This window comes from Peromyscus leucopus, chromosome 3 (genome assembly GCF_004664715.2).
Source record: "Peromyscus leucopus breed LL Stock chromosome 3, UCI_PerLeu_2.1, whole genome shotgun sequence".
Classification (NCBI taxonomy): domain Eukaryota; kingdom Metazoa; phylum Chordata; class Mammalia; order Rodentia; family Cricetidae; genus Peromyscus; species Peromyscus leucopus.
This window is the reverse complement of record NC_051065.1, coordinates 113,329,047-113,342,783: the sequence shown is the minus strand read 5'-3', so window position 1 is coordinate 113,342,783 and position 13,737 is coordinate 113,329,047. Positions and strand designations below refer to the sequence as shown.

Genomic DNA, 13,737 nt, shown 5'->3' with positions numbered 1-13,737 from the left:
GACCTAGCCAGGGAAAAGGTCAACATTGAACATCTAAATCACGCTTTCACACCATGCCAAACTGAAAACTTGTGAGTTGGCCTTGTGTCAGGGATTGTGTGTGTGTTGCGAGTTTGGCACATTTACCACCCTTTTCTCTAGGAACTAGTAAATGGATGTATGAGAAGGTCTGGGGGCTGTGGCTCAGTTGGTAGAGTCCTTGCCTGGCATCTGCAAAATCCTGGGCTTGATTTCTGAACTGCCGAAACAGGCTGACGTGGGCCATGCCTGTCATGCTAGGAATGGGAGGAGAGAGAGAGAAAAAAAGAGAGAGAGAGAGAAAGTCAAGTCTAAATGAAACAGGATAATAAGCTAAATTTACTACTGAAGGCCAAATTCCACAGATTACTGAAAGAAATGGGGATTTATTTATTTACTTATCTTGCGGTGTTGGGAATCAAGCCCAAGGCCTCATACATGCTAGACAAGTATGAACCCTGGGCCACATCCTCACCCATGACACAGGATTTTATACAAGGGACAGCGTTCTGTCTGCCCAAGAGGAAACTGGAGCGGACCCTCTGGCGTTCAACCCCCGGGTGTCCATCCGTACCTGCCTAGCAGTTAAGGAACTGTATCTCTAAGGAGTAGCCAAGATCCTTGTAATAATCACCCCATTTTGGTAAGGTGTTATCCTTACACACTGGCTCCAGCGAGGACAGTGTTTGGATTGGCCTCTCCTGCACCTGTTGGCCAGACATGAAAGTAGACTTTTCTAACTCTCGGGGTTATTAAACCTCTCCCGTTTCTTCATGAGAGGTGCAAACCTGGTAGGGAAGGGGTGGCATAGGGTTTTTGCACATACAGAGAAGAAGGGGATCCCTCAGCACGTCATCTGCAAGGCCATGCCAAGGCCTGGAAGGCATTGGGTACCAGTTCCCTTCTCCAGCAGCACATCTTTGATTGTGTGGAACACAGGATTAAATAGAAGTCCCAGGTGGATGACTCCGCTCCATCCCTGGAGACCTGCCTGCAACCCTTCAGTTCATTTCTGATAGTTAGGATAGATGGTACACGTACAGGCAACAGGCCACAGACTAGAGTGTTTACACACACACAGTGTGTGTGTGTGTGTGTGTGTGTGTGTGTGTTCCTTTAGAGAAGGTCTAGCTCATGCTAGCTTAGAATTTGAGGTCCTCCTGTCTCACGTTCCCAAGTTCTGGGATTCTAGGCATGTGTCCTCATAGGAAGCTCAACCAGGTAATTTAACTGTAGTTTGTTTGTTTGTTTGTTTGATTTTACATCCACATATACATTTTGAATTATGTTTGGGTGTCAGTGTCCAAAGAGGTTCATTCCCAAGTGAACTTTTTTAAAGGATTCATTGTTTTTTTATTTCTGTGTATGTGTATTTGCATGTGGTTTTTATTTCTGTGTATGTGTGCTTGCCCTAGTGTATGTTCATATATGAGTGTGGGTATCTGTCCACAGGATCCAGAAGAGGGCACTGGATCCCCTCGAGCTGGAGTTACAGGTGGTTGTGAGCCACTCAGCATGGGTGCTGGGAACTGAACTCTGGTCCTCTAGAAGGGCAGGAATCCTTCTGAATCACTGAGCCACCTCACCAGCCCCTCAGATTAACTTTGGAACAGTTGCTTCTTTGTTACATGACATTTCTGCAGGCATTCCTGCTTGGTCCCTGAATTTAAACTTGTACCTTTTTATGCACCTTGGCTTTGGGTTTCAAGGGCTATGGCGCTGATAAAGTGGGACCTGGGCTTTGCTTTGCTTTGTTTTCTATTTTACTTTATTTGTGGGGGACAGCGTCTCATGTGTCCTGGGATGGCTTCGTGGACTACATCACTTGGGATGACCTTGAACTTCTGTGCCTCTTGCTTCTGCTGTGGGTCTCCTGCGCCATGCTAGAGACTGAACCCTGGACTTCATGCATGTTAGGCAGGCGCTCTACCAAGTGAACTATGCGCCCAGCCCAGTTTTGTTTTCTTTTAACTGCCCTAGAAACCCGGGTTTCCCCCACACCAAGCGAGAACAGCAAGGATTGTTTTGTGCTAACAAGTGCAGAGTGTTAATTGCCGGCACTCCCTTCCAGGACAGCCTCTGATGGCAGGTGGCTGATCGCTGCTCAGAGCAAGCTTGCAGTTTGCCACAAGCAGGTGCTCACAGTTGCTGGGGTGGCTTTTTCCCTACACACCACACGTGTACCTCAGCACATGCAGCGGGTGGCTTTGCTTTTCCCAGCCTTGTGGCTTCCTTGAAAAGGACTGGGGATGTCACATTCCAATCCGGGCTTGCCGGGGTCCATGAGGAAAAACATACAGCTCAGGAAAAGAAGCTGGGCATTTGCAGAGAAATCATGGCTTGAGTGATGGCTTCAGTGGAGAGTCAGAATAGCTCCCTTCGGGAATATAGAAAGAGAACGCTGGATGCCTAAGGGTAGGACTCAAACTGGTCAACCAAATAAAATGTAAGCCTGTCCTTAAAACAAATTTTAATCACATTGTATTTCATGTACATGTTTATGGGTACATAGAACACATATGCCACATTACACTTAGGGAGGTCAGAGGAAAGCTTCTTGGAGTCCTCCACCATATAGGTCCGGGCATATAACTCAGATCATCAGGCTTGGCAGCAGGTCCCATTGCCGGCTGAGGCATCTTGTGGACCTGCCAGCCTGTTCTTTCAACTCGCCTGAAATGACAGAGAAAAACCTGTTGGTGTGGTCACTGAGAAACAAGGAGTGCAGTCGTCGCTCTTTGGGCCTTCTGTCTGACTGGGGCCTTGAGAAAGCAGTGCCTCATGACAGCTCTGGTCAAGTGCATCTCTGTAATCACATATCCATCGCCTCCGGGGTCAGGAATGTCTAGCCGGGGTGAGCGGGTTTATTGCTAGTGAAAGGCAGAGACATCCCCAGGAGGTCTCCTCACCCCCCCAGCTGCTCTCAAAGCCCTCTGTCTGCACCCGGGAGGTTGATCCAGGTTCACATAAACAGTGCTGCCTGGACAGCCAAAGGGAGAGGCCCTCTGCTCTGAAGCCAGCTCTGGCTGTCCCTGCAAGCTCCCAGGCAAAGTCCCCGGGAGGGTGAGCAAATAATGACCCAGCCACTGTGGTGCACTCAAACGTGAAATCCTGTTTGGCCCTAAATTCTGAACACGATCAGAATTAACCCTCTGGAGTAATGTTCCGTTGCTGGATTTGCTTCTTGTTCTGTGGGGTCCCCGCCCCTTCTGGCTCGTCGATCACGGCGCTCCCGTTATAAATGGTAGCTTCGCCCTTTATCAGCCCTTCATCCACTTGCTGGTCATGTCTGATAGGGTTTGTGGTGAATTATTACACTGATGAGCATGTCCAATGCACGGGCTGTATACAGAACAAATTAGAAATAGCACGTCCACAAAACCTCAGCCCCTAGGACACTCTCCCGCTACCACCGTTATGCCTCACACCCTCCCCCATCCCATGCCAATACAATGCCATGTCTGTTCTCGGAGGCATTCGCATTCTGTCAGCTTTCATTTTGCTTGCTTTGGGCCTTCTGTATATGGAATTGTAAAATTGTTTTGAGACAAGGTCTCAGTATAGAGTCCAGGCTGGCCTTGAACTTAGAATCCTCCTGTGACAACCTCTCAAGTATTGGGATCACAGGAATTCACCGCCGTACCAGGCTGTGAGGTTTATTTGCCCAGTATCAATCAGATTCATCTGTGTTATATGTGGCTAAAGTGTATTTTCTTTGCAATCTCATCATGTCTACTATTAGGAGATGTTGGGGAGGGGTTGTTTTGTTTGTTTTTGAGATAGGGTCTCATGTTTCCTGGCTGGCTGGGAACTTATTATATAACTGGGATGACTTTGAACTTCTGACATTCCTTGCTTCTACCACTAGCCTTCGAGGATACAGGCATGTGCTATCACCCCCATTTTTTGGAATGTCAACAACCAAACCCAGGGTTCACATGTGCTAGGCAAGCGTTGTACTGAGTTACATTCTCAGCCCATATTATTGGATGTTTGCATTGATTTCTTTCTTTTCTTTCCTTTTCTTCTTGTCTTACTGTAAACCCCATTCAAGTGTGTATGTTTCTAGGTATGCAAATTTCCAAACAATCTTACTGATTTACCCTCATTCTAGCCTGGATCAGAGTTCTCTTTGACTTTTATCTAGGGATAATTTAGATAGGATCCGAGTTTCAGAACTCTGATTGTCTGGCATCTATCAGGAGCTCACAGAAGGTGCAATTTGCTTTGACCCAGAATTCTAAAGTTGTTGAATATTTTTCTTCCACTCGTTGGCTGTTTGGGTTTCTCCTTTGCTGCAGCTTGTTGAAGGGCTGGCCTCGTTTATCTGCCAGGCTGTCTGCCTCGGTCCTCCTTTGAGTCTTCCATGGGCATTTGTTGTTGTTGTGAATGTTAAATGTCGAAGCTCAGCATGCCTCTGTATCAGCAATGACTCTCTGGAAGTGTCCTGTGCTAAGTAAGTCTGTGTAGGAAAGTGGGGTCACATGGTTACAGAGTGTTCTGCACAGCACACCAGATTTGAATCTTGTAAAGGGAGACCTTTGGGATGTGAATGAATGAGTCTGTGTTCTCTCCCGGGAGTGTGTATGTTCCTTAAGGGTCCTGATTGTACACTTGTGGAAATACTTACCTGTCTCCTTCATCCATACACTACTAACAATTTACACCGATAATTAATTATCTTAAACTGGAAGCCAAGTTAAGCTGAGAACACACACACACACACACACATTTCTAGTGAGAGACAGCAGATTAACAATAGCAGTCTGCTGCTGTGTTTGATATGGACAGTTGTTGAGTTAAATTCTTTTTTTTTTTTTTTTGGTTTTTCGAGACAGGGTTTCTCTGTGTAGCTTTGCGCCTTTCCTGGGACTCACTTGGTAGCCCAGGCTGGCCTCGAACTCACAGAGATCCGCCTGGCTCTGCCTCCCGAGTGCTGGGATTAGAGTTAAATTCTGATATTTTACATAAAACTCTGCAGAGCTGAACTTTTTTTTGCTTGTTCACTTACATGTTTGTTTTTAAACACAAATGTCAGGCAACATTTCTACCTAGTTATCAAAAAATAACTCTCTGAGTTTAGCAAAATATGATCGCTTTTCCCCAGTACCCAATCAACCTTTCATATGATTAGAACTTTGGGGCTGCACATGATGAAAAGCACACGGCCAGCCACCCTTGCTACTAGCACACTGTTAAACAGTGGTCAGCTGGATTAATTAGGGAAGGGAGTGGATTTCAGCTTCTGCCATGGAAGAGAATGGGCACTTCTTCATTCTTTATCATTATGTGGTGATGCCCTGAATTGGGTCATGTGGGGCTGGCCACACCTCAGGGATGGCAAGGTAGCCAGAGAAGAGACTGAAATCCTTAGACGGAAATCCTCCATGTATGTCCAGGTCTAACTTTACAGAAAGAAAAGTCAGCAAAAAGTGAGCTGCAATTTACTTTAGACATGTGATCAGCATTGCCAGAGAATTATTTAATAAATTACATGACATGTTCTATTCCTTAGTAGTCTCAGGTAATTTTGCCAAGTGTAAGTTAATGTGTTTTGTATGTATGTATGTATGTATGTATGTATGTATGTATGCATGCATGCATGTATGTGTAAACGTGCACATAGAGACCAGAGGTCACCCTCAGTATCAATCCCCGGAAACTATCCACCATGTTGTTTGGAGACAGGGTCTCTCACTGGCCTGGAGCACACCAAATAGACAAGGTTGGCTGGCCAGGGAGCCCCAGGAGTCTGCCTGTCTCTACCTTACCAGCGCTAGGATTGCAAGCATGTACCTGCTGAGTCCAGCTTTGTTATGTGGGTTCTGGGGATCAGGTTCTCCTGTCTGCGCAGCAAGCACCTTACCAGTTAAACTCTTTTCCCCGGCCCAGTGTGTTTTAAGCATGTTTAAGGCTACTGGGCCAAGATGGTTTTTTTGGTATATTAGGTGTAGTAAGTACAGTTTTGAGTTTTGAGATTTTCAACTTATGGTGGGATCCTGTTATCTTCTTCTTGAGGTTCCCCTTTTCCCATGCTCCAGTGTCTCCTGCTGTTTGGCCGTTTCGGAGTTAGCTTTTTGGAGGATTCCCATGGTGCATCCTAGGCTTGCCTCAAGCTCATGATCCTGCTTCAGCCTCCACGTGCTGGTGTTACAGGCACACCCAACCCCACACCACACCCAACACCTGCTTGATTGTCTAACACCCGTCTTTTTGTCTGGCTCACATTACCCGTTTTCATCTAAGATCTCCATTGTTTATAGTTGGAAGGACATGAGAAAATGAAGCCTTCATGTGTAAAATGTATGCTTCAAAGAGCAGTAAGATAGAATTCTCAGAATTCTTTTCTTTCCCCTGTTTTATTATTTAAGAGCAGGTCTTACTGTAGGCCTAGGCTGGCCCAGCCTGGAAATTGCTGTGTAATTTAGGCTGGCCTCAGACTTGGGAACCTCCTCAGTTTCAGCCTTCCTAGTGTGTGTGTCATCAGACCTGAAATCTGTGGTGGCAGCACTTCCTCTTCCTCCTCTTCCTCCTCCTCCTCTTTCTCCTCCTCCTCTTCCTCTTCCTCTTTGCTTCATTTTCTTGGTTTCTTTTCATGCTGTTGGTTGTTTTACTTCATTTTGTTTTGAAGCAGCATCTTATGTAGCCCAGGCTGGCCTTGAACTCACTTTGTACCAAACTACTGATCCTCCTGCCCCTAGCTCCCAAGTGCTCCAATTAAAGGCATGCACCACACCCCCAGATTGTTGGGAGGACAGTTGTTTTCTAGTGATCCCAGTGGCCTCACACACACACTAAGCAGGTACTCTGTCCCTGAGCTATGCACCCAGCAACCTCAGGTTTCTTAAGCTTGGCTCTATTAACAATGGAATGAAGCAGTTCTTTGCAGGTGGGGGCTATGCTGTGCCCTGTAGTAAAGTATTCTAGCCTCTACCCAAAACATACCAACAACAGCTTCTTAATTGTAACTATTAAGAAGGCTGCTTTGCGCTCATCACCTGAAGGGCAAAATCACCCCAATTGAAAACCACTAATCTAGCACATACCTTTAATCCCAGCACTTGAAAGGCAAAGATAGATGGATCTCTGAGTTTGTGGCCAGCCTGGTCCACAGAGCGAATTCCAGGACAGCCAGGGTTACATAGACAAACCCTATCTTGAAAAAAGAGAAAGGAAAAGAAAACCACTAATCCAAGGAGATCTCTTAGAGCTCTTTCTTCTTTTTGATCTTAATGAACTTTATTTTTAAGAGCTTTAAACTTGAAAGAAAATTGAGCAATAAGTGCAGAGTTCCTATACAGCTCATCTCCTTCCAATCCGTCACTTCTCCTAACAGTCCTATCTTGCAGTAGTACGGTGCATTGATTATAAACATCCATAGACAAGTGTTATCTAGATCTACAGGTCCTGACAAACGCCTAGTGTTGTGTATGTTCTTTCACAGCACCATATAAATAAAATCACTGCCTTAAACACCTCCATCCTCTACCCTCCACCCCATGATCCATTTCTGCTTTGCTCCTGAAGCAGAGTAGGGTATAGGTGCCCATGAGGTTCCAAGACCTCCCCTCCCTTTCTGCTAAAATCTGGAGACACTCAAGTCCCTTATAGACAGTAGTCTAGTATCTGCACGTAACCCACACACATTCCTGTTTGAACCACAGCTCAATGAATTATGCTCACTACCATGAAACTGCTATGTAGGTCATGGTTGCTCTATTGTTTATACCATAATGACCAGGAAAAATCAGTCTGTATTTGGCACAGACTCAGTCAGTTATTAATATTTTCAATCTGTAGTTGGTTGAGTCCATGGGTACAAAGCCTTTGCTTATGGACAACTCATAGTTGGCTCCTCTCTTAAAAAAAAAAGCTATATTATATTTTTAACTTATGTGTTTATCTGTGTGTCTGTGTGAGCTATGCATATGTGAGTGCTTGAGTGCTGCATTTGTGGAGTTCAGAAGAGGGTGTTGGGTCCCCTGGAGCTGGAATTTCAGATGGTTGTAAGTTACCTAAGAGGAATGCTGGGACCCAAACCTGGGCCCTCTGTAAGAGCAATGTATGTTCTTAATGGGTGGATCATCTTTCCAGCTCCTGCTGGCTTCTCTTTAAACTAGCTGGAACACCTTGAAATAATCTCCACGGAGCTTTCCTATTAATGTGTCTGTATTAGTTGTCCCTCCATGGTTGATTAGTACAGAAGAAGGTTCTCAATGCATGAATATTCATTGTTTAGAATGATAGCTCACAATTAACCTTTGGAAATTTATTGATTTATTCAACCAGCCTTTCTAGACAAATAACACATTTTACAACGAAGGAGAATAGCATAAATATCACATCGTATGACTGGGATAGGTTCTAGCTGACTAGAATAAAAACCGTTCTTGAGAAATCTTGGCAGAATGACATCTTCAAGACGAAAATTCATCTTTGAAAATTCGCACACAGGCAGTATTTGTCATCTGAAACACAGAGCTGTTTCTCTGTATGGGCACTAGACACAGAATGAGCTTGTGTTTACCAGTCATTCATTGATTGCTTCAGTGCCAGAAAAGCCTCAGTGTTTAAGATGTTTGCATTTAGTGGGGGACAAAGGACCAAAACTATCTTGAAGAGCCAGAGCTCCGAGGGTCCATTAGTACCTACTCTCATCGGTGAGTTTGTTGGATAGAACGGTGATACAATGCTTCCCTTGCTTCCCCCACCCCGACTCTTTCCTCTTTTGTCTTGACTGTATTTTTTAACTCTTTGGAAATTATTTCTTGTTTATTTTATGTGTGTGAGTGTTTTGCCTGATGGTATGTATGTGCATCACATGTGTGCAGTGCCTGCTGCCTTCAAAATTCAGAAAGTGGGTCAGATTCCCTGGAACTAGAATTAATGGATGGCTATGAGCCTCCCTCCATATGCATGCTGCGAATTGAACCCAGGTCCTCTACAAGAACAAGTGCTCTTAACCACTGAGCCATCTCTCTAGCCCTTGCATTTTTATAACTCAAAAGTCAATACACCATATGAAAGTTCTCCATGTTAGGCACACATTTTATGCTTATTGTCAAGTGAAGAAATAAATTTATGAGAAATAATAACTAATAATAATACTGAAGTCTTCATTGCCACAAAATTAACTGTAAACAAAGCTCTCCTAGATGCTAATCTTGAAACATGGGTTCTGGAAATATGCCTTGTGGTTCACCTGGATCTGAAATTCATCGGTATCCATGGGTTACTAGCAATGAGTAACAGCAAAAAGTACTGTCCTATCCCAGTGTGGTGGCTCCTGCCTGATATCCCAGTTTTCAAGTCAGAGACTGGAGGATCATGAATTTAAGAGGCCAGCCTAGGCTACGTAGCAATACCCTGGCATCCAACATCACCAGAGAGAGAGAGAGAGAATGTATGTCAAAGGCTTTGAAGGACGGAGCCTGAAATTATTAAGAAAATAAATATTAGCCCTAGGAGTTGACAGTTGACCTTTAATATGAATAAGTTGGATTGTAGTCTATTTTGATTTTCTGGAAGCACAAACCAGTTTTCCAAGATTGTCAGTTTGATTAAACCCTGCCGCTCAGATTCCAAGTGAGTGGAGAGAATTATTCTTACGTAAGAACAGGAGCCAAGTGACTTTTTGTTTCCTGTAGTGATTTAGAAAGCTCAGTGTTTCCCCTTCAGGTAGGCCCCACCCTCTCCTTAGGAAAACACATGGAGCGTATGTCCAGCCTGCTTCACCTTCCTCAGCATAGACATCTGGCAATAAAATGGTTAACATAGACATTGCTGTTGCTCTTCGTTTATTTCCCTGTCACCCTCGGAAATGCAATGGGCCAAGTCAGCCATGTTTGGAAAGTTCATCTCTGTAGAAATCTCTAGAATGGATAAAACCAGAAAACAAAGGGGAAGCTTTTCAACTAAGTAATAGGCATGAGCAAATATCTGATACTAAATGGTAGGTGTAAGCGCACAGATGGAGTGGAGGCCATGTTTTGATCTCCAGTTTCTTGCTCTTTTCCTTTCTTCTTTTTCTTTTGAATCCCTACCATAATGTGGATGTGTGCTCAGTCTATGAGGGCTAGATGATTGATTTGAAAGGAAATTTACCCGGGGTCCAATCAGGGTCCAATGTATGCTCCTCCCCAGGCAGGTTCTTGGACTTCATTATCATGGGTAGTGTGGTGATTTTAATGAGCTGCCCCCAATCGTCCAGGCATTTGAATACTGGGTCCCCAGATGGTGGCTGTTTGAAGAGGTTTAGAAGGTGTGGCCTTACTAGAGGAAGTCTGCCACTGAGGGAGAGCATTGAGTTTTCAAAAGACGTTCACTCTTTTACAAAAGGCGTTCACTCTCTGCTTCCTACATTCAGTTCCAGATGTGAGCACTCTGCTTCAGCTGCCACATCTGCTACTTGTTACCATGCTTCCCTGCCATTATGGCGATGAACGGATGTTTATGTCTCTGGAACCGTGAGCTCAAAGTAAACCTTTCCTTCTATAAGTTGCCTTGGTCATGGTGTTTTATCACAGCCACAGAAAAGTTACTAATACAGGAAGTTAATGTGAAAATGCCTCAATGATAAGTTTCAAAATTTGTCAGTGTGTGTGTATGTGTGTGTGTGTGTGTGTGTGTGTGTGTGTGTGTGTGTATTAGTTATTCCATTGCTGTGACCAAATACCAGACAAGAATAACTTAAGAAGGGAAAGGAGGGCTGGAGAGATGGTTCTGAGATTAAGAGCACTGGCTGCTCTAATTTCCAGCAACCACATGGTGGCTCACAACCAACTATAATGAGATCTGATGCCCTTTTCTAACATTCAGGCAGAACACTATATACATAATAAATAAATTAATCTTAAAAAAAAAAAAAAAAGACGGGAAAGGATTATTTTGACTCGCAGTTTGAGGATGCAGTTCATCATGTGGAAGTCATGGCAGCAAAGTCTTGACAGCGTGAGGCAGCTGGTTGCATTGTACCCATAGTCAGGAAGCGAAGAGAGGTGAATGCTGGTCATCAGTTGGCTTTTTCCCCTTTATCAATCCCTGACGTCAGCCCATGGGATGGTGCTACCCACATTCAGAGTGGGTTTTTGCTCCTCATTTAAACCTTCTTGGAAATCTCCTGATATACATACCCAGAAGTATGTCTCCATGGTGGTCCTCAAACCTATCAAATTGACAGACAAGATTAGCCATCACAGGGAATGAGGGGTTGTACCTTTGAGGGGTTGAGAATGCAACCTAGGACATTCTAGGACAGTGCCTTGAGAAGACAACTGGGAATCAGGGTTAGAACACAGTGGTTAAGAACCTGGCCTTCGGAGCCAAACAGACAGGCTTCTAATGCATGTCTCATCTATACAGTAGCCATGAACAGTTAGCAAGTGAGTCAGTGTCCCTGAACCTCACAGCTTTACCAGGAAAACATGGAGAATAATAATGCCTTCTGCATGAGAATATTGGCATCCAGCCTACCATGAGGAAAATAATGTCCCTAAATGTACTACATAGTTCCTGGTACTTAGCCTTTCAACAAACTCTAGCAAATGGGAAGAGAGGAAGATATGGGAGTTGGGGAGAGGAAGAGTTAGCATGACTCTGTGTGGAGAACACCAGGGCTCTTGGGGTTGGAGCCTCCTTTCCATGTATGTTTCCAAGGAGCTAATAGACCTTCTAGAACCATGTTTACTCCTTCCTCAAATACTCAGAGCAGCTAGAGAATCTGTTCTCTCATATAGCACATGACCAGCTCTCACTAGCTCATATTCCAGTATCTCCACAAAGACCACACCTTTCTTTTGACCACTCGAATTTGCCCATTTTATATAGAATTTGTCAACTTTATAATTATAGAATATTTGAACTGTATGTAAGTGTATTTTAGTTTACTGTGGGTGATGTGAGGGGTCTTGTGGGTTCATCAGAATCATGTTTTCCCGTCATCCTCTTATATTCCAGAGATTTCTGCAGAAACTAACTTTTCAAAGCTGGTTGGTTGGCTTGGTCTATTGTATTCCAGGGTGATAGAGAAATAACCAAAGAGTGACAGCAATGTATGTGTAAACCATTTGATTGTAGGATGTCCATATTGAAGAACTTGTAGACATTCTGTTGATGGTTCATTGGTGACTGGTGTTCCAACATGCTGAATATTAGGAGCTGCGAGAGTTGACTAGGGTGATGCTCCCATAACACAGAAAAGCAGGCAATGGAATATGAATAATACTGTGTAAAAGGAAAATATGAACTAAGTGCAATTCCATTCATCCTATGCAATAAAATTGATGCTCACAGAAAGTATTGGAGGCTTGAAAGTATATGTGATTGTCTCACTTGAGGGTAGTCTCTAGTGAGTGACAGAGACCAAGGTCCTATAGTAACTATTTGGATCTCTTCATTGGGAGAACCTGACTGGATATCTTTTCAGGTGATATTCTGATATCACTGCATTGTGTTTCTTCCTAGTGATGAGAATGCCAGGAAAGATTTGAAGACACTGCCAGTCTTTCCAACCAAAACCCTCCAGGAACATCCATCACTCGCTTACTGGTAAGCCAGGACCGCCCCAAGCTGAGGCCATGGCCTGCACTGAGCACTGGGTACTTAGCAGGCCATTCAAGAGAATCACCTTTTTCTTTCAAATTACTTGTATTCCTTGTAAATGCAGTCTCTTCGGTTTTGGCCTCCAAACTGTGAAGATGACTTTACTTTGCACATAAAAAAAAAAATACTAAAGATAATAAAACATTCTATTTGTAAAGCTTTAAACATGAAAACTGGAATACATTTTCCAAATATGCAGGGAAATTAGATACAAAGCCCACATTGCATTCTAACTCTGGGATCTTCTGAAGAAATCACTGATGAGTGAAAGTTTCTTTTTTTAAAAAAAGGTGGAGGGGGGAAGAGGAGGTGATGATTGATCTCAGACAGATGCCTATAGTCTCACAGATTACACCTGGGGTGTGACTGGAAGAGCTACCTGAGATGTAGGATAAAGCTGAGGAAGGCTGAAACTTCAGCATAGTCTCTCTTCTTACAGGATAAAACTAGACCTTTCTTTACAGCACTGTGTCCAAAGTGGTGATAAGAATAATATTTCAAATAGTGTTTAGACTCAAAGCAGGATTAATTTTCTGAAAATACCTTTTTTTTTTTTTTTAAAGAACAAGTCAGTCTCATATAGCCCAGGCTGCCTGAAACTCTTTATGTAGCTAAGGATGAACTTGAACTTCTGTTTTTTCTGCCTCCACCTCCTAAATGCTGTGGGCCACCATGCCTGTTTTCTGTGGTCCTGAAGATTGAATCCAGGGCTTTGTGCATTCCAGTCAAGAACTCTACCAACAGAACTCCATCTCTTCTTAATTGACAGCAAGAGAATAGTTTTCAGGCTCAAAATTACCTCAATAATGTTCTCCACCTAGTATTTAGTATTTGTACTTTATATCTAGTATGATGCATCTAGAATATTAGTTTTTCTACTTGAGAATCATCTTGTTTCCTTTCCTAGTAAATGACATTTTAAAAATATGAATATGAATTATATAACAATATTAAAAGGTAAAGATCATAATGGAAGTAGTCACGTGCTGAGCTCATGAACAGGAGTCCTACAGAAACAGCAGAGGATGCCACTCTGGCTCCCAAACAAGCATGTTCCTCTCAGGTTTTCAGGGGCTGCCTGACAACAGAGAGATGGAATCCGGGTGTCGGAGAGTCACC

The 13,737-nt window shown here is 43.7% G+C and overlaps 1 protein-coding gene across 8 annotated transcripts in view; it reads left to right on the top strand.

Annotated features, from left to right (window-relative positions):
* Window positions 1-13,737, top strand: part of Frmd4b (FERM domain containing 4B) — a 334,065-nt gene that overhangs the window by 280,311 nt on the left and 40,017 nt on the right. For all 8 annotated transcript variants that reach the window (XM_028855580.1, XM_037203941.1, XM_037203942.1 and 5 more), the window contains one exon: window positions 12,481-12,564. In XM_028855580.1, coding sequence (XP_028711413.1) covers window positions 12,481-12,564 — 84 coding nt within the window. The remainder of the gene's footprint in view (window positions 1-12,480; window positions 12,565-13,737) is intronic.